The sequence below is a fragment of the Protobothrops mucrosquamatus genome, unplaced genomic scaffold, assembly GCF_001527695.2.
Source record: "Protobothrops mucrosquamatus isolate PMUCROS unplaced genomic scaffold, P.Mucros_1.0 scaffold2284, whole genome shotgun sequence".
In the NCBI taxonomy this organism is placed as follows: domain Eukaryota; kingdom Metazoa; phylum Chordata; class Lepidosauria; order Squamata; family Viperidae; genus Protobothrops; species Protobothrops mucrosquamatus.
The window spans coordinates 63,034-85,098 of NW_015388371.1; the positions used below are offsets into that span (position 1 = coordinate 63,034).

General features: G+C 35.0%; 2 protein-coding genes across 2 annotated transcripts; both read right to left on the reverse strand.

The window, feature by feature from the left end:
- Positions 1-2,835: 2,835 nt before the first annotated feature.
- LOC114923185 (olfactory receptor 14A16-like) lies at positions 2,836-7,456 on the reverse strand. Its single transcript, XM_029285810.1, has 2 exons — positions 7,430-7,456; positions 2,836-3,744 (listed from the first exon to the last, which is right to left on the reverse strand). Exons 1-2 carry the CDS (start codon positions 7,454-7,456, stop codon positions 2,836-2,838), a joined length of 936 nt encoding a protein of 311 aa, XP_029141643.1.
- A 4,564-nt stretch (positions 7,457-12,020) lies between these two features.
- On the reverse strand, positions 12,021-12,938 carry LOC114923186 (olfactory receptor 14A16-like). The gene has a single exon (XM_029285811.1). The coding sequence runs from the start codon at positions 12,936-12,938 to the stop codon at positions 12,021-12,023; it is 918 nt and encodes a 305-aa protein (XP_029141644.1).
- Between the last annotated feature and the right edge of the window lie 9,127 nt (positions 12,939-22,065).

Consider the following 22,065-nt stretch of genomic DNA (forward strand, 5'->3'; position numbering starts at 1 on the left):
GTTTATTAAACAGTTGTTGTTTTTGTATTATCCCAGTGTTCGACTATTTTTCTCAACATATATGTCATCACTGCAAAATGAGAAAAAGAATGAACATCCCTTTGGAAGGGCAGAGCATATAATATAAAGTATAAGACTCTTATGCTTCTGTAAATCAGTAAAAAGAAAGGCTACTCTATTATTATATGGGATCAAGGGTGGTCACATTGATAAAGTCAGTACATCAGTATTGTGATGCCATACTCAGTTGTTTTATATATGCACTATGATCTTACATTAATATATGAAAAGGATAGAAGATAGCCTTTCATGGCACTACAAGTCTCCTTTTTTGGATAGATGGATCTTTCCTAGAAATCTTGATTACCTCAAGAATGTTTCAGCTCTACCAGTTCTTAATGATTCTGGTTAACCTCATTTCTTCCTTGTCGTTTTGGATTTGTTGAAAGAAAAATCGGTCCAGTTCCAAGCTGGGGATAAATAAAATGTACACTAAGACGCTGGAAATAAAATGGAGGCTAGCTGCTTAGGAACAGAGATTCTTTTTTTATTGATGAGCAGAACCAGCAACAGCATGCAGTTTTGGGACAGCTGACAAAATGGAGTTGAGATTAGGTGGGCGTTTATACCTTCTTTGGGCTTTGTATTTGAGATGCCTGTTCCTCTGCAAGAACATGTCCTTTTAATATTCTAAGCTGTTCTTTTCCTTTGGCATGGAAATTGGAGCTGCTTTCTGTCTTTGTTAAGACTTTTTTCCATTTCTCCTTTAGGTGAAATATTCTATCCTGCCCTTTTTAATATTTTGCATGCTACCAAAATATTTAATTCTGTGGGAGGGGTGCTGACATCCTACAATAACAAGAAGGAAGCATTTAACACAGGAATATAAATATAAGAAAATGTCATTCTTTTAGCTGAAAGCCCCTCAAAAACAGGTAGTGATATTATTTAGGTGATTTCAGTATCCATATGGCACCTTCCCATATATATATATACATTCCTATGTGCATTTACTGAAATAAACTTTAAAATGTATTGGACAGATGGTGGCATGGATAACACAAAATCTGGATAAGCCTTTTAGTATCTCTTCCAATTGAACTCATGTTGCATGCTACTGTAAACTTATATGATCATCTATTACAGTTATGAAACTGACTTCTTACTTTTTCATATTGTTCTGGTTACAAAAAGATTATGGAAAATAGTATGAACTCACCCATCCTGCCCACCATGCCAAAGGTCTAGTTTTGCCAAAGCACTTCTAAAAGAAAGAAAAAATACTCTTGAGTTAAAATGAGCGAGAACCTGTTTGGTGTAGTGCTTATGGCATCACACTAGAAACCAGGACACAGTGACATCTAGTTCTGCCATAGCAGAATTTCATTGAGGGCCACACCAGCATTGTGATTACCCTTGGGGGGCTATACAGGCATGACCGGAGTCATTGTGACCAACTGGGTGGGCATGGCAGGGTGGTTGTGGCCCACTGGTTGCAGCTATCTGGGTGGTCATGGCTGGGGTGGGCATGGCCAGCATGACATCACTTACATCAGGGGTACTTGTAGGGGCCCAGGTGGTGCTGGGGGGATCCATGGTGTCATGCACAGCGGGACAGGACCAGGGTAGCACCTGGGCCTGATTCATTGGAGGAGCCTCACCAAACATCTTGGGCCATGAGGGGGGATCCCTGAATGGCAGCATGGGCTGCCTAGGGCCTGGGTGCCCAGCCTGGACCTTGAGTTCCCATAGTGCTTGTTAGAGGATAAGGTTGGATGGCAGGGGCTGACTGCACAGGGACCATGATGTGCTGTCACCCCCATCCTACCATTTTGCCTTGCCCTGATAGGCCCAGATTTGGCCTGAGGACACAGTGAGCAAGCAAAGGGAGACAGTGGGATAGAGCAGGCACATCCAGTAGGGCAGTTCACACGCCTCTCCCTCACACACCTCTGCCTCCACTTTCTGCTGGTGCTGCCGCTACACTTGTTGCTTGGAGGGCTGGTCACAATGAGCTGTGGAGCCCCAGAGTGTTCTGGCCAAGGGGCCAGCAGGCTGCGACTGCTGCCAAACATCATCAATCCCCACTTACTTGCCTCCTTCTTTGCAAGTTCTAAGGGAGCTCTGGGCTGGGCAAGGACCAGGATAGCAGGGCCAGTCCCTCGCCATCTCCAGGATGGCCCCAGGGGCCAAATCTGGGCTGATTTGGGCCTTGTGTTTGAAAATGTGTATGCTATAGGAATGAAGTCAGTTGGCTGACTTGGGCCAGTCACTCATTCTCACAGTCCTAGGAAGGAGCCACTGGCAAACTCCTTCTGAAAAAAGTTGGCAAGAAAATACAGAGATTTTTCCAGGCAGTTGGAAGGAGTTTAGACTGACACAATGAAACTAAATATCAAAGTGTTTCAGCAAATGACCATTTAAGGAGAGAACTCTTGGAAAAGCCAAAGCCTTAACTAGTCATATTACATGCAAGCCTTGAAAAGGAAGCCATTTTATTCAGAAAACACAGAGAAAAGTAGGCCACATAGTTTAAACAACTTCACAATTACACTTGTTTTGCACAATTGTACTGTATCCTGGTACTCATTTCACGAAAAATCAAGAGGCTGTCAATCAACCACATTTAAAGTGATTTAACAACAATTAGAGATGCAGAATGTTTGGTAAGTAAGTTCTTGTCTTCTACAATTCTTCTGGATTTAAAGGTTGGATGTACTTGAGTCCCAACTATGTCTGCGGTTTTAACTTATTCCTGTATTCAGAGATTTAAAGGAATAGAAAATGCAAAATTGTGATGATCAGAATAAAAGCAATCTTAAAAGAGTTTTTTTTTCAGAATCTCCATAGTTTGGACAGGACATATTTGATATTCCTATTTCTCATGCTATAAATGATTGGATTGAACAGGGGTGGAAGAAACAAATACAGAACAGTCAGTCCAAAATCCAAGTAAGATGGACTATCAGCAGGAGATCTCAGATAGGCAAAACTCCCAGTTAATACTATCAAAGACACTACAACAAGGTGGGGAAGACAAGTGGATAAGGCTTTTTGTTTTCCTTGTTCAGAAGGGATTCTTAACACTGCCCTAAAGATCACTGCATAAGATACAAAAATGTAAGTAAAACAACCTAATCCAACAATGATACCAGACATAAGAATTCCAACCTCAAGTAGATTGAAACCCGAGCAGGATAGTTTAAGCAACTGTGGAATTTCACAGAAAAATTGGTTGACAATATTAGAACAAAAAAGGATTGAAAAGGTTCCAGTGGTGTGCAACATTCCATATAGAAGACCTGCAAACCACACTATAATTGTTATTTCAATGCAGGCTTTCCAATTCATCACCATCTCATAATGCAGTGGATTGCAAATAGCAACATGTCGGTCATATGCCATGACTGTCAGGAGGGATAAATCAGAAGCTTCAAAGGAGACAAAGATCAAGACTTGAGCAACACAACCAAAGTATGAGATGTGTCTGGTGTCCATGAGAGAATTTATCATGGATTTGGGGACAATCACTGAAACAGAGCCTATGTCCTGTAGAGCCAAATTCATTAGAAAGAAGTACATGGGGCTGTGCAATTGATGATCAAAAACTACTGCACAGATGATTGGAAGATTTGTTGCTACAATTGCCAGATATAAAACAAAAAACACGAAGAAATGTAAAAGCTGCATAGGGCGATTTTTTGAGAATTCCAGGAGCAAAAAGTAAGGCACTGTGGCTTGATTCTCCATGTTTCTTCAGAAAGCTGCAGAGCATAACTGCAAGGAAAAAGAGGAGGGAGATGCAGTTAAATAAAATTTGGGAAGTGGCATTTCGATATGTGGTGAGAACAGTAAAGAAAACAAAGTGTAAAGCATGAACAGAATGAAAAGAGAAACAGACCATGGAAAGAATAGTTGTAGGATGGGCACATTAGAGTAGAAAAGTTGTCCCTTGTTAATTTCTATCAATTTGTAATCCACACATGCTAAACAATCAAGCACCAACCTTATATTTTCCCTTCTTTCCTACTTCCAGTTTGGTTATTTCATGTCCCAACCGAAAGGGTTGCCTACACCTAGGAAAACCAAGTTGAAGTCTACTTTCAGCCATATGAGATTCCTGGGAATCTTTGGACCAGTTACAATCTGTTGCTAGTCATATAATATTGTTATTGTGTTGGAAAATTGGTGGATGTGCTACGTATGGTGCTTTGTGCTTCTGAAAGAAAAACAATGTAAATACACCAAATAAATATAACAGTAAGTTGCTGTATCTTTTACTTGGAAAGCTTGAGAGTAGATATTGCCTCCTGGTGCAATGTGTGTGTGTGTGTGTGTGTGTGTGTGTGTGTGCCTGTGTTTGTTTGTGTGTGTTTTATGTGATAGACAGATGGAAGTATTCCTCTCAGTTGCCTTTGTATCTACTAAAGAAAAAAAATAGAAAATAGTATAATCAGCTCTAAATCTAATATATAAACAGCAGATTCCTAAACATGCATTTAATGACATATAATTAAACAGAAGAAAAAGAAAACTTTACTTACAACATAACTCTTACTTGACATTCACTAGGTAGTATTATACGTAATAAATACAATACGCTGGAAAATATTTTTAAAAAAGAAATCAGATATTGACAAAAGGAATAAATAAATCCCCATCTCCAACAATGAGAAAGAAAATGATAGCTCAATTTAGAAAAAAATAAAACCAGTTTCCCCATCAAGTAGAAACCTTTATTCCCTCCAGGACAGTTTGGCCACAAAATGAAATGCAGCCTATTACAACTATGAACTCTGACATCTCAATATTTCTTTCAATTTCAATATTTTCAATAATAATACTTTAATGTTGAAAAATAAAACAATGTTTACAAATATTATCATTTTTATTCATATCCAGGGAGATTTGAAATTACTTTGCTAAGACTAATTTTCCTACAATTGATCTAATTTTCAGGTTTTATTCTCCATGTTTCATTTATAAAAAAGCTGCTTTAACTGCAAGGAAACAGATGAGAGAGAAGTAGTTATATAACATTTGGGAACTGTCATTTTGATATGTGTTAAGAGTAAAAAACATCAAGAAATGTAAAAATGGATGGAATGAACAGAGAATCTGAGCATGAAAGACAGATGTATGATGGGAATTCTCAATTTCAATCCAACTATTATACTAAAGAACGAATCACCAACTTCACATTTTTCCTTTTTTCTCTTTTTAATTCTGTTACTTCATGTACCGATCAATTGCCTAGGAGTAGAAAAACCCTCCTCAGGACTATTTTCATCAATGAAAGACTATTTGGAATAATTGGACCCATCATAATGTCTCACTTTTCCTACAGAATTGTGGTTCTGTTGGAAAATTGGACAATTTCAATGTAAGGTGCTTTGTGCTTCTAGAAGAAAGGCAATGTAAATCTAGCAAATAAATAATTAATTTACCAAGTCTTTTACTTGGAAATCCTGAGAGCAGAAATTTCCTCCTTGTATAATTGCTCTCTGAGTCTGCATTTGTCTGTGTTTGTAAGACTTTATGTAAATGATATAGGCATCTTTTTCTCAATTTCCCTAGCAGATTTTAGGTTAAAAAATTGAATACAAAGCCTTTAAACTAGTACATATATACAACATTATTGAATGTGTATTTAATGGCATATTTTTAAATAAAAAATGATAGAACTACTTACAACCTAACTGCTGGTTTGATATTATAATTGTCTTTTATTCTTTATCATTATTCTTTATCATTACATATGTAATTAATTCATTGTTTACTAGCTACACAGAAATCTCTCCAAGTTGTCTTTTGTTTTATAATGTCTTTAAATCTGCTGTTTGAGGTTCAATTTCTGAAAAAATATATTAAAATCATTTGTTGTGATCCTTAAAACAACTTAACTTATTCCATTATATCAAAAACTATCTTATGCAATTATTCTCTTAAATTATCTGCCTTCAAAAAAGTTATAAAGTCAGCCCTGAGATACAACACATAAGGCATTTTAAAATAAATACCAATTTGCTCCACAAAAGAGGGAAATATATTTTCTGTTAAATTTTCAATTTATAATTGACTTATTTGTTTCAATAGATATTATCTTCTATGCTGTTAAGAGTGTTAAATATCTTACCAAGTCAATGCTGTCCCACTAATTTTCATGGAGTGAAACCTCTATCTGCAGTCATAGAGATTTCTAATCTGAATGTTTATTAATCTTTTTTGTTGTGTTTCTCTCAAGAGACTTTTATACCAAAATGAAACTGATTAATATAGTTAGCAAACATAAATAAAACTCCATCCTGTGTGTATATTAAGATAATTGGCCATTAAGAACACAACAGCTATCCCAGGACCAGTTATCACAATCCTATAGAATAATAATATTTCATATTGTTAACATAATGGGTGCTGCAGTGTGAATTGTGAGACATGAAACATGAGTCATGTGAGAAGACCTTCCTGGCACATATTTCATCATTTCTGATTCTCTTTCACCTCCAGCTTTTAAAAAATCCCAACTTCTATTTATGCCAGCCACAGGTAGGGGAAAGCTTGATTGGCTAGGTATGCCCACATCATTAAAGCAGAGGTAGAAAATAATTCTGCAAGTTACAAAAGTTAAGGCAAAAAAGAAAGACCAGGAAATCCATAGAAACCTAGTTGATTGCTAATAGTTATGCAATAAAACCATATGGCATTAGAAGCCCCAAAAAGTATGGTTATTTGATTAATTCAGAATAAAATTCTGTGTTACAGTGTGGGTAATCATATGCCATAACTCTGAAGCAGAGTAGTGCTAATGTAAATGAACATGGTATTTTGAATTTAGTGAAATCTTTTGATGTCTCCATATTTAAAATAAGACTAAACGCTTAGATCTCATTTGAGCTAACCATCTTGTTTTCCCTCTTGCTTGTCTGAATAAAGGAGGTGGAGAATCATTACATAACTCCAAAGCTCTTGTTCTCTGTGTAAGTCTCAGATTTTGATTCCCATCTCAGAGTCCTGGACCTCTCAAGATGGAGCGAGCATTAGAAAGACTCTTGAAGGATCTGCAGTGTTCAATACATGTAATAACCACACAAATTAAGTAAATGTTTATTGTGAAAAGCACAGCAGAATAGTAACTATAACTGCAAAGCATAATGTGGACAACAAATATCCACAAATAAGGCAAGTAAACAAGAAGGGAACATTCAATACAGGAATATAAATATAGAAGAAAATTTATATATGTGTGTGTGTATCAGTAGCTTGTATGAAACCATTCTCAACCACATTTTAATCAATTTTCATTCTGATGTACATTTATTTATACTCATTTCTTCAGAAATTAGACAATAGAGAATGACTTATTTCTTCCAATTTATATCATGTTGCAATGTTACTGAAAGCTTATACAATGTTTTTTTACAATTATGACATAGACTTCTTGCTTTTTATATTGCATATGGATATTGGTAGTAGTATATAGTATCAGCTCACACATCCTGCTCACTATGCCAAGTGCCTGATTTAGCTAAAGCATGTCTAAGGGAAAGAAGGAATACTCTTGAGCTAAAATGTGTGAGAACCTTTTTGATTGCTTAAGTGCTTAAGGTAACAGTGACATCTAGTCCTGCTATAAAAAGAAAATCAGATGGATGACTTTGGGCCAGTCATTCATTCTCTCCGTTCTTGGAAGGAGGCAGTGGCAAACTCCTTGTTCCCAAAAAATAAATTTTAAAAAAATGCAGAGATTTTTCCAGGCTGTTTGAAGGAGTTAAGACTGTCACAAAGGAACTAAATATCAAAGAGTGTGAGCAAATGACCATTTAAGTAGAGAATAGCATAGAATCTTGTGTGCTTTTGGAATAGCTGAAGCATTAACGAGTCATATTATGTGCAAGCATTGTAGGGGAAACCATTTTATACAGAAAGCACAGGGAAAAATAGCCACATAGTTTAAACTACTTCACAATTACACTTGTTTTCTGCAATTGCACTACATCCTAGTACTCACTTCACCAAAACTCAGGATTAGTCTGTAATGTATTGAGTTAAATTTGAGAAATTGGTTGCTAAGAGCTGTGTAAGAACGGTTAGCAGCCAGACTCTCTGTCTATAGACTACTTAGTATGCTTTACTTAGTATGCATTTAAGCGGGAGAATGCTGTGTTTCTATTGGCTGCCGCCTCCTAGGCTGAATGTATAAACAGGGGTGGAGCAAATGATTGTTAGTTTCTGTTTTGACCTTCAATAAAGAAGTAGTTTTTGACCTGTTGCCTCTTCAATGCCCCACCGAACAGAAAATATAACAAGTCACTGTCTGGCAAGTCAGAGGCTTCCAATCAATTACATCTAAAGTGCATTAACAACAATTAGGGATGCAGAACATTTTCTGAGTAATTTCTTGAGTTTTACAATTCTTCTGGATTGAAAGGGTGGATATTCCTACATCCCAACTATGTCTTCCTTTTAACTTATTCCTGTATTCAGAGAATTAAAAGAATAGCCAGGAAAATGCAAAATTGTGATGACCAGAATATGAAGCAATATTAAAAGGTTTTTTTCAGAATTTCCACAGTTGAGAAAGGACATATTTGATATTCATACTTCTTATGCTATAGATAATTGGATTGAATAGAGGTACAATTAGTGCAGTGGTAAATGCAAGGTACTGATCATATGCCATGACCATCAGGAGGAAGAAATCCGGAGCTCAATAGGAGATGAAGAGAAAGATTTGAGCAATACAACCAAAGTAAGAGATTTGTCTAGTTTCCATGATTTGTCATGGATTTGGGGACAATGACTGAAACAATGCCCAGGTCCTGCAGAGCCAAATTCATGAGAAAGAAGTACATGGCGCTGTGCAGTTGATGATCCAAAGCTACTGCAGAGATAATTAGAAGAATTGTTGCTACAGTTGCCAGATATAACACAAGAACAAGAAAAAATGTAAAAACTGCATGTGCTGATTTTTTGAGAATTCCAGCAGGAAAAGTAAGAAATGGTTTTATTACTCATCTTTCATTTAGGACAAAGCTGCAAGGAAACAGAGGAGAGATATGCAGTTAGATGTGTGGCATTTTGATATGTGGTGAGAACAGTAAACAAAAATAAATATAAAGCATGAACAGAATGAATCTAGAAACAGACCATGAAAAAAATGAACTTAGGATGGGCATAATAGAGTATTAGAGTACTCTCTTACTAAGTTCTATTCATTTGTAATCCACCTGTACTAAATAACCAACAACTAACCTCATATTTCCCATTCTTTCATACTTCCAGTTTGGTTATTTTGTGTCTTGATCAAAAGGATTACCTATGATTTGGAAAACCTTGTTGAAGTCAACTTTTAGCCCTGGAAGTTTACTGGGAATATTTGGACCAGTCAAAATCTCTCACTACTTGTACAAGATTGTAATTGTGTTGGAAAATTGGAGGATGTGCTATGTATGGTGCTTTGTGCTTCTAGAAGAAAAACAATGTAAATCTGACAAATAAATATAACAATAAATCTAATACATAAATGCTAGATTCTTAAACATGGATTTAATGATATATAATAAATACAAGAAAAAAACTTTACTTACAACATAACTCTTATCTTGATATCCACTAGCTGGTAGTATATGTAATAAACACACTGGAAAATATTTTTTAAAAGAAATCAGATATTCACAGAATGAATTAATAAATCTCCCCTTTCAACAATCAGAGGGGAAAATGATAGCTCAATTTGAAAAAGCAGTCCCCCATCAAGTAGAAAGCTCTATTTCTGCCAGAAGAGTTTGGCCACAAACTGAGATGCAGCCTATTACAACTATGAACTCTGACAGCATTTTTTTCAACAATGTGGATCCACATTTTCAATAATACGTTAATGTTTAAAATTGAAAAGACATTCAGAAATATTCTAAATATCCATTTATTTTATTGATATACAGACAGATTTGAAATTACTTTGTTGATGATAATTTTTCTACATCTAATTTCCATATAGTTAAACAGTGGTTTTTATTCAAATAAAAAAAATCACAAGCATTACACAATAATCCTAAATGTTTTAAGGAACATACAAAGTAAGATACAAACATAAGAAGATCCCTGGGGCAGATTGTGGAATGGCTGACATTCTGTATCTGACAGTTCCTCAGCTTTGACTGGGATGTATGGAAAAATAGCTAGAAAATGAAATAAAATGAAGATCCCTGGGGAACAGCCTGTATTAGGAAACACAAGGTTCATACACTCTGTTAATGTAGGAGAGAGATTGGCTGAGCCAGGGGAGGTATCATATGAGTCAATATTGGCAGAATAAGAAAAAATTCTCTCTCTCTCTCTCTCTCTCTCTCTCTCTCTCTCTCTCTCTCTCTCTCTCTCTCTCTCTCTCTCTCTCACACACACACACACACACACACACACACACACACACAGAGAGAGAGAGAGAGAGAGAGAGAGAGAGAGAGAGAGAGAGAGAGAGAGAGAGAGAGAGAGACCCTTTTGAATATTGTTGCACCTTATCTACTCTCACCCAGATATCAACCATCAGTCTGAGAAGATTCCTTTGTATAGGCTTGATCAATAAAACCACTAATTGACCTCTTCATGTTTGGCTAAGCAGGTAGAAACAAAAACAGCAGTGTCCTTAGGCAAGAATGATCACTTTGACAACCTCAGTACAGAAGTATTATGATGAAAGTACCATTCCTGTTACATAATTTGTGGATAGACAACATCATCACCAGATGGATTTGTAACTGGCTGATTCAGCCATTTCGCACCACTTGGAAGAACCAGTAGCTATTTTTTTATTGACCAGGCCCAGAATGGACTTCTGGAAGTGGCATCCACACAGAGAACCAGTTGTTCACATATTTGAATCCCACCGCTGGTGTATAGTCCACACAGAGGAAAGTAACTAGTGGGCTACCAAGGGTTAGGGTTAGGGATAGGGTTCAGTTCTAGGCCCAATACTCTTCAATATCTTCATAAATGATCTAGAAGAAGGAATAGAAGTCATCAAATTTGCAGATGACACCAGCTCGTAGGAACAGCCAACACTTAAGAAGATAGGCTCAAAATCCAAATATAGGAACACTAGGCCCTATATAACAAAATGAAATTTATTGTAGATAACAGTTAGGTTCTACACTTAGGCAAAAATAATCAACCGTACAGGTGTAGACTAGGTCGAACTTGGCTCAATGTCAGTAACTGTGAGATGGATGCAATTCTGCTGGGAGACCTAATTTAATTAATTCTATTTATGTTTACAATGTTCTTTGATATGTGGATTAGATTTGGGGAACTTATTTGGTGGGTTGAAGAAGTTTGAATAAAAGATTCCCCCCCCCCCAAAAAAAAACCAAAACATTTTTGCTTTTTCTAAAAAAAATAGTTTCAACTGGACTGTCAATTATCTGGTAGAGATACTGATTCTCAATCCATTCTTTTATTGTTTTAAGGGAAGATCTAAATAGTATAAAATAAAATATATTTTGATATAAAACATCTCAAACCACCAATTGCATTACACTCTATACCTCACTTCACTAAACAACAGGAATTGTCAGCCTGTGGAATGCCATAGCTGCAAACATAGATCTTTAGCAACTGTAAAAGGTGAACACTCCCGAGGAGTGTTCAGAGATCACATATATAGTTCATACAACGTATGCATTTCCTGACCCCTCTGGATCCCATATATGGTAATATTCTAAACATTCGTAGTTCTGCATTCTAAGCATTCTGGAAAAATACCAGACAGTTGAACATTAGCACAGAGTGAAAAAAATAGAGAACTGGCTACTAAGCAAAGCAAAAAACAGGATATGGCTTAAGTGGTTAAAGACAGTGGGGCAGAATATTATCTCGAGACACAGCAATTTCTGGGATGCTGAATCCCTCCACTTTGCCCTACTTCACATTTGCTGCATCCAAACTATCCCTTTCTACCATATTCTTTTATTCACAGAAGTAGGGAAAAACTATGGTGAAGAGAATATAAACAATATTAAAAGAATTTATAAAAATCTCCACAGTTGAGAAAGAACACCTTTGATATTTTTATTTCTCATGCTATAAATAATTGGATTGAACAGAGGTGGAAGAAGTGAATACAGAACAGTCAACCCCAAATCTAAGTAAGATGGGGTGTTAGAGGCAGGTCTCAGGCAGGCAAAGCATCCACTTAAAAAGAAAATAGTCACTACTGTGAGGTGGGGAATACAGGTGGATAAAGCTTTTTCCCTTCCTTGTTCAGAAGGGATTCTAAACACTGCCTTGAAGATCACTGCATATGATACAAGTATAAAAGTAAAACAACCTAGTCCAGCAATGCTACTGGCCACAAGAATTCCAGCCTCAAGTAGATTTAATCCAGAGCAGGATAGTTTTAACAATTGTGGAATTTCACAGAAGAATTGATTAACTACATTAGAACAAAAAAGGATGGAAAAAGTGCCAGTGGTATGCAACATTCCATAGAGGAGACCTGTAACCCACACTAGAATTATGATTTCGGTACAGGATTTCAAATTCATCACCATCTCATAGTGCAGTGGGTGGCAAATGGCAACAAACCGATCATATGCCATGACAGTCAGGAGGGATAAATCAGAAGCTTCAAAGGAGAGAAAGAGAAAATATTGAACAACACAACCAAAATAAGAAATGTGTCTGGTGTCCAAAAGAGAATTTATCATGGATTTGGGGACAATGACTGAAACAATGCCCAGATCCTGCAGAGCTAAATTCATGAGAAAGAAGTACATGGGGCTGTGCAGTCGATGGTCAAAAGCTATTGCAGAGATGATGAGAAAATTTGTTGTTACAGTTGCCAGATATAACACAAAAAAGAAGAAGAAATGCAAAAGCTGCAGATGTCGATTTTTTGATAATTCCAGCAGCAGAAAATAAGGCACTGTGGTTTGATTCTCCATGCTTTATTGATGACAAAGCTGGCATAACTGCAAGGAAAGAAAGAAGGGAAATTCAGTTAGATAAAATTTTGGAAGTGGCATTTTGATATGTGTTGACAACCAAAACATGGGCAGAATGAACAGAGGATCAGAACATGAAACATAGAGATGTAGGATGGGGATATTAAAGCACTCTCTTTTCTACTTTAACCCATCTATACTAAAAAAAATCACATTTTTTTCTTCTTTCTTTTCAGTTGTGTTATCTCATGTAGTGATCAAAATCATTGGCTAGGAATAGAATAAAGTTGGTTCAGGTCTATTTTCATCAATGAAAGATTAATCAAAATAATTGGACCCATCATAATGTGTCTGCCTTCCTACAGGATTGTGGTAGTGTTGGAAAATTGGAGAAATACAATGTCTGGTGATTTGTGCTTCTAGAAGAAAAACAATGTAAATCTAGCCAATAAATATAAACATAATTTGCTATATCTCTTATTTGGAAATCTTTTTTTTTTTTAATTGAAAATTTTATAAAAGTTTTACAATATACTCCCCCCTCCCCAGAACCCACCCTTCCCCTCCCCCCTCCCTACCCCCTACTTCCCAGAGCCAATCACAGGGTTAACAATACAATAACCATACTCTATCTAACATTAATCAACTATTAGATTAACAAATCTATAACATCCTTTAACTCTCTTCTAAACAAACATATTAAACACAATAATTATAACATCATATTAATAATTATAAGTAAAAATAAGTGACCTATTATAACACATAAACTACATTAACACTCTAAAATTTACTCAAAAACCAAGTGAAATTCTCCAAACCAAAACATATCTTTCTTGTGAATAGTCCTTCACATAAGCGGAAATCTTGGCCATTTCTGCTAAATTTGAGACTTTAAGTGACCATTCTTCTATAGTGGGCAAACGTTCCGTTTTCCAACATTGAGCTACTAGTAATCTTGCAGCAGTTATCAAATTCAACATCAAATCCATTTCTTTTTTATCCAAATCTTCCATAATACCCAGCAGAAATATCTGCGGCTTAAACTTGATCTTTTTCTTAAAAATATTTTGAATATTCCACCAAATCTTTATCCAAAATGCCTTTACTTCCCTGCATGTCCACCACATATGAAAATAGGTTGCATCTAAGTTTCCACATCTCCAACACTTAGGTTGTAAATTAGGATACATGCAGGACAATTTTTGAGGATCCAAATGCCACCTATAAAACATTTTATAAAAATTTTCCCTTAAATTTTGAGCTTGAGTAAATTTTACATTTCTAATCCAAATTGTCTCCCATGTTTCCAGTAGGATCGGTTCTTGTATATTTTGAGCCCATTTTATCATGCAATCCTTAACCAATTCTGTTTCTGAATCCAATTCAATCAATGCATTATAAATTCTTTTAATATGAGCTTGAGATTGATCTCTAATCTGTTTCATCAAATTTACATCCTGTAAAGTAATACCAACTTTTTGGTCCAAACGCCACCTCATTAACAATTGGTTATAATAAAACCAAGAATATTCAATATTTTCTTGTTTCAAATCTACTAAAGATTTAAGTTGCCAATCTCGTCCTACCGGAGAAAGTAGTTGGAAATCTTAAGAGCAGACTTTTCCTCATTGTATAATATCTCTCTGTGTGTATTTATGTAAGTGATGGAAATATTTTTTCTCAATTTCTCTACCAGATATTAGGCTAAAATAATAGCACAACAAGCCTTCAAACCAATACCTAAATACAAGATTACTAAACATGTATTTAAAGGCATATTGTTAAACAGAAAATTATAGAATTAAAGTTACAACATAACTGCTATTTTAATATTCATTTGGTGAAAAAAAACACTGTTATACCACTGTTAAATACATTTAATCAAAGGACCTCATATATTAGCAAAATAAATTAATAAATCCCCTTATCCAACAATCAGAAGGAAATGAAAATTCAGTTTGAAAAGGCAGCCTTCAATACAAGCCAATAATGTCTCTAGTAGAGTTTGGACAGAAAATGAGACACAATCTATTGCACCTTTGAACTCTGACATCTCAGCACTTTTTCCAACAATGTTGGAAAAACATTATACAACCATAATACTTAATCTGTCTAAAAACAGAGAAATAAAAAGATTTAGAAATCTTACCATGCATTTCTTTTTCCTATAGAGATAGATTATGAGATGAATTTGCCAGTGCTAATTCATCTGTTAGTGATCAGCTAATGCATGAAGGTTTGGTCCAAATGTCTGTTTTTTATTCTTCATAATTATTATGTGGAAAAGTCACCAATTTTAAATATGTAGTTAATTCATTAGTTAAAGTCTACACAGAAATCTTTCTAAATCTCTCTTTAAGTAAATGCCATCCCACTATTTTTCATTTAGTGAAACATCTATCTGCAGTCATACTTATTTCTATTCTAGTGTTTATTAATTTTTTATTTCCCTCAAGAGATTTGTACACCAAAATGAAACTGACTTGTGTGCTTATTAATATACTTAACAAATGTAAATAATACTGACTTCTATATGTTCATTAAAATAATTTGCCATTAAGAATACAATAGTTTCCTCCAGGACCATTTATCATATTACATATTATAATAATAATAATAATAATAATAATAATAATAATAATAATAATAATAATAATAACAACAACAACAACAACAACAACAACAACAACAACAACAACTCAGATTATTAACAGAATGTGGGCTGCAGTGTAAATAGTGAGAGGGGAAACAAAATGCCTGGCACATATTTCTTCATTTGTGATTCTCTTTTACTTCCAGCTTTTAAAAAATGTCTATTCTGCATGCCACATGTAGGGGAAAAGCTGGATAATGGTTAATAATTCTGCCAATTATAAGCGAGGAAAGCTGAATATATATATATCAGGAAACTCATAGAAACCTAGTAGAGTGCCAATAGTTATCCAGTAAAAGAATAGAACGGTGGCATTTGTGTGGGAATTCCACCCCCCAAAAAACATGATTATGGTACTTTTGTATTACAAGTCACACTCCTTTGTAGGGAATATGTGGCTGCCTGATGAGACTACTGATACAGACCCAAAAGAAGGCTCAGATAATGAGATGCAATGTAAGCCCACAGAGACTTATAAAAGCTATAATAGAATAAATAATAAAATACATCTATAGAAATCACTACAAAATCTCACAGATCAAGCCACATAGGGGTTAGAAAAGGAGTTATACAAATACTTGTTTTAGAAAATCAGTATATATACAATAGATAGATAGATAGATAGATAGATAGATAGATAGATAGATAGATAGATAGATAGATAGATAGATAGATAGATAGATAGATAGATAGATAGATAGATAGATGGATGGATGGATGGATAGACAGAGAAAAGTAGAATTTATCCCTCCCACCCCAATGCCCAGTACACTTTCCCAGAATAGCATTTCTCATATTTGCAACACTTATACATTATAATCACAAAACTTCTAAGAAAAAGGGACAGTAAGAATATTTCTAGAGGCAGATGAGTAGGATGACCAATCCCTCCCTCCAATTATATCTAGCAATTCAGTACCTTTGGCTGGGTTCAAAGAATAAAAGCTAGCGCTGGAAAATTCAAAAAAGAATAAACATCCGTTTGGGTGGGTAAAACATGTAATAGAAAGTATAAGATTCTTATGCTCTTATTGCTCTTATGCTCCTGTAAGTCAGTAGAAAGAAAGGCTACACTATTATTATGTGGGGGCAAGGATAGTCATTTTGATAAAGCCAGTACATCAGTATTTTGATTCCATGCTCAATTGTTATATGCATTAAAATCTTACACTGATATATGAAAAGGGTATAAGATAGCTGTCAGAGTGTGGGAGGCCTGGTTGTGGTGGTCCTAAGGTAAGACACCCCTGAAAATAAAACCTGGTAACTCTTTTGGAGGCAAAAAGAAATATAAGACCGAGCCTTATTTTCAGGGAAACACGGTATAGGCTTGATCAATAAAACAGCAGATTGAGCTCATATTGTTCCTGACAGGTCAGCAGGTAGGAATAAAAACAGCAGTGTCCATAGGCATATAGGGTGGATTCTGTAATCCTTTCAATATGGATTTTGTAGCACTGTTGCAGTGGCTAACTAACATAGTTTTCTTGTCATAAGTTTTAACCTTCTGGAAGAAAGTAGAAAGCCTCCCTTTAATAAACCTGGCAGAGCAGTACTTGATACTCTGTAGATAAAACAGTTTATTTTTCTGCAAGCCCAGTTTTGGGAAAGCTGCTATACCTTTATTATATCCATTCTAATGTTTTTCCTTAGCAAATATTTCTTGTATTTTTATTCAGAAATATCTGAATACAGATGACATTTCCTTACCCAATCAAAATATTCTTTTATACTTTTTATCATGCAACTGTAAAATGGAAGGAATGATTTCTGGGTCATGTGATCAGCTTTTACAACCTTCTGACAGGAAAAGTCAATGGGGAAACCAGATTCACTTAACAACTGTGTTACTTCGTAATTTAAGAACTGCAGTGATTCACTTAACAAATGTAGCAAGAAAAATCATAAAATTTCTCAACAAATTACTCACTTAGCAACATAAATTTTGGGATCAGTTGTGGTCATAAGTCGAGGTTTACCTGTACTGGATAATGCAGAAAATGAGCACACTTGGGGCATCTCCACTGTTTTTATTAAGCAGTACCTATGAGCTTACAATAAATTTAGGTATCGTTTTGCTTGGTGTTTATACTTTTTATTTTATGTTTTAAGATCAGTTTGCTTGGATTAATAATAGAGCTTAAAATCTCTTTATGCACTGTGCACTTATTGGATCCAAAAGAATCCATTGCCTGTGTGCCTTATCACTGCCCTGACAATGCTTGCAACAAAGCCTAGGTCACACACAGCCAACTTCAATGGAAAGAAAATCATGAGGTTGTGCAATTAATCATCCAAAGTTATTCCAGATGTGAGAAGATTTCCTATTGCACTTGCCAGATATAATGCAAAATCTATAGCTGATGAGTTTTTGAGAATCCGTGTTTCCATGTATCATTTATAATAAAGATAAATGTTACACCAGTAAATAGCAGAAGTGGGAGATGAAACTAAATACAATTTGGAAAGCTATCATTTTATATTTAGTGAAAACAGAAAGCAAAAGGGAGAGAGACAGAGACAGAGACAGACAGAGAGGGCGGGAGGAAAGAGAAATTTAATAACATGGTTTGACTTGCATATTGGTATTATATGCATATTGAAGGAAGTACCAATCTTCAACCATATTTTTTCAACCTTCACAATCTCATTTTGTTGCTATGGTTTTTACTATATAGTTGCAAAAATTTTCTTCTACTGCTCAGTAAATGCTCTTCTGTTATGTCTGCAGCCAAATGTATGGCTGTAGTTATGTGACAACCACAAAGTGAGCTTTCCAGGGCATTTCCAGACTCATTTCCAAGTATATAATCAAAAAGGCCCATTAATATTCTTCAAATAAAGGAAAAATCTATCTTTTTTTAGTTTTTTGGGGGGAAATGTCCCAATGTATCAATGTGAATACATAAAACACCTAGTACAGAAGTAACACTGCAAAGCACTCTTCTGCTGAAACTTCATTTAAATATTAAATAACAACTTGGGCTACTTCCTTATTTATACAATATGCTAAATTATATTGTTTCTTGATTTGGGGGTTAATACATTATTGTGGTCGTAATTAATAGCTTTTTAAATTGTGATTTATACTTTGTTTTAAGATTCCACAAATTATAGTTTATTCCATAATAAAACCATTAATCACAATTTAGTGTAATAAAGGACACACTATTACATCTGGTAAAAATACTCCAAATAATTTGTTTTGTTAGATTTTTTAAAACCTGAACAATCCAGTGAAGGCATGAGACAAAATGCTCATAAACAGATTTGCAGAAATCTAATAGCTAGTTTATATTTATTCTTGCTAGAATGTTGACTTCTTTCATAAATAAGGAGATCATATGGACATCTCCAGATGAAACTGGAATTAGAAAGACTCTTAAAGAGGTAGGACTCATTCCTTTTTGCCACACGGAATGTGAATAAGTGATTCATGGATTAGAAACAAACACACAAAAACAAACAGAACCCCATCTCACACCAGAAAAAGTTGATTTTATTCCACAAAGGAAAGCAAATTAATAACTTTAACATTGAAGTATAACATACTCGAGAAATATCCACAGATAAGAGAATACAACAATACCACAACAACTTTCAATAGAAAACTATAAATGTATGAGAAAAATTCATATCTCTTTAACGGAAAGCCCTTCACCCTCATCAAAGTAAGTTATTGATGTCACCTAAGAGATTCAATAAATATATGCCACCTTTCCCAAGTACACTTCAACCGAACCTCAAAATATATGATGAATCTTCCATTTTGTATACATTTACAAAGGTATTGTGAGGGTAGTGGCAGAGATATCACAAAATAGAGATATGGACTTTGGTATGCATTATGAGTAGTTTGGATGGAATTCATTATTTATCAAAGACATTTCAGTAAGATACCATCCTTGGTGTAAATCTATTTATCTTCCTTTCTTTAGTTATTGGACCTGGGAACATATCTCATCTTTTCCACTTTGTTGTACTATTTTTGAAAGCTTATTGAATATTCCAATAGGATGATAAGATGATAACCCATCATCCAAATTTAATACCTTGCTTTTTATTTCTTGTGGTTAGCCAAGGTTATATAGATAGTATCAGTTCACACAGCTTGCACGCCCTGCCTGATCTCTGATCCTGCCAAAGTATTTCTTTTTTTAAATGTTTTATTCATTTTTTATTATTATAAAACATAAGTGCTTAGTAAACAACATTTGTTACTCAATATTACTTATATACTTTTAGAAATGCTGAAGCTTTAGCTAACAACATTATGGACCAGCATTAAAGAGAAGAGGAGTGGAAATGTCTATATGCTGATTCTAGGGTGATACTTGAGGGTTGTGTGTGATTTTGTGTGTATGTGTAGATATATAATCTATGATGTTTAGTCTTATGAACATTTTGGGCTTCCGGTTCCGAATCGCGGCACCAGCAAAGGAATGGGGAGAACTCTCTCTCTCCGCCGTCCGGTTTCCCTTCGTTGAGAGATCCTGGAAAGGGTCAAAAGTCACCTTGGAGGGGCGACCACTGCTGAGGATGACCCTTGTTTGATCATGGAAGTGCGGCAGCCCTTCTATTTGATCCAAGGCAGCTCCTTTGGATCGACGAAGCTGTACCAGCCAAAAGCCCAAAGTACTACTAAGCACAATAAAGCACCGTGAAAGATCTGGGTGAGACCCTTTTTTTCCTTTCCTTTACCCTAATTACCTTCCTGTGAAAGCCTCTTGAAACTTCTTCCCCGCTTTTAATACAGCGGTGTTTGCATACCTTGGGAATCTAAACTTTGGAACAAAAAAAATATCTAATTTTAATAACCAAATAACTGGATTTTTATTTTTTCCCCATTTTTTGAGACTTGGGGTCCCAAAAAATTCCTATTATAGAGACTCAGCATCTTATCTATTTACTAAGTTTGGAAAATATCTTTTTTTTTTCACTTTTTAACTGGATAAAAGCCTAATTGACATCTGAAAAAAAGATTTTATGGTCTACTGGGGACATTTTGTGGCTAAGCCTGGTATAGCAATTGAATTTGGACGTTGGCTGACTCTTATTAAACATAGCCTCCACTAAAGGACTATCTCTAATCACTATGGAAATGGAGGAACCTTACCTACAATTCAACTATAAACTCATACTTGAAAAAATTCTTGAAGCCACTGAGTTAATGAATGCCAGAATGAAAGCCAAAGATGCTATCCAGAAACTACAAACTGAACCCCAGACTTCAACTGATCAACTTATAAACCTAAAAACAACAGAAGAGGAACAAGTTAACAGCAAAGAGGATGCTGCACAACAATATCTACAATCTACTGAGAAGTTTGAGAATCAAACACTGACTTTAACCAAAATACCTGTAACTTCAACACCAGCAGGAACTGATCAACAAACACAATATATTGAGAACCTAGACAACTCAGACAAGCAAACAATAATCACAATGCCGGACATGACCTTTTATTCTAGTCAGATGGAACTAGAACAACAACAAGAAGACCAGACTGAACTGATGATTAATATCCCAAATCAAACATGAAGAATTGAATTATTAGGCAACAACCTAATAACTACAAAGGGGCCAGTTCCTTTGAAAAATTGACATCTGGATGTTCTCCCTTCATTCAAACAACATGTGTAGGAATGATGGGAGATGCATCTGAGGATTTAAAAGCTCTGGCATGGAAGCCTGCTTGGCACAAAAAGAAAGCCAGAGTTAGATTTAAAAATGGGACTTAAAAATTTTACTTGACGGGTTAAGGAGAGTTTTAGAGGCATTGATTGATGTAATATTTAGGATTTAGATTTATAATGGAAATGAAAATTAATTGTTAGATTATACTTTGGAACAGTAATATGGAAATGGATTGGTGACAATGAAAGATATTTTACTAGTAAAAGAGGAGCTATCAGATTGAAAAATAGAATATATTTGTGAAATAAAGTAAGAATAATTACAGGATATGATAATTATTTTGTATTGAAATGCGGGAAATTAGGCTTACCCAAAGTTTAAATATTGTGGTTATTAAATGCTAAATTGGAATATGGTAACTGAAATTAAGTAAAATTTTAAAACAGGATCTTGATATATATAAGTAAAATGTTATTGATAAATGTATTGATTGATTGATCTAGAAATGTATTAATTTGAATACGATATAACAATTAAGGGAAATAGAGAGGGAACCTCAATGTTGGAGATTTTTAGAGATATTGATTGATTTAATATTTAGGATTTAGATTTATAATGGAAATGAAAATTAATTGTTAGATTATAGTTTGAAATTGTAACATGGAAATGAGTTTGTGACAATGAAAGATATTTTATTAGTAAATGAGGACCTACCAGGATGAGAAATAGAATATATCTGTGAAAGAAAGTAAGAATATATATATTTTTGGAATAATATATGTACTCTACATACGATAATTATTTTGGAATGAAATGAGGGAAATTAGGGTGAC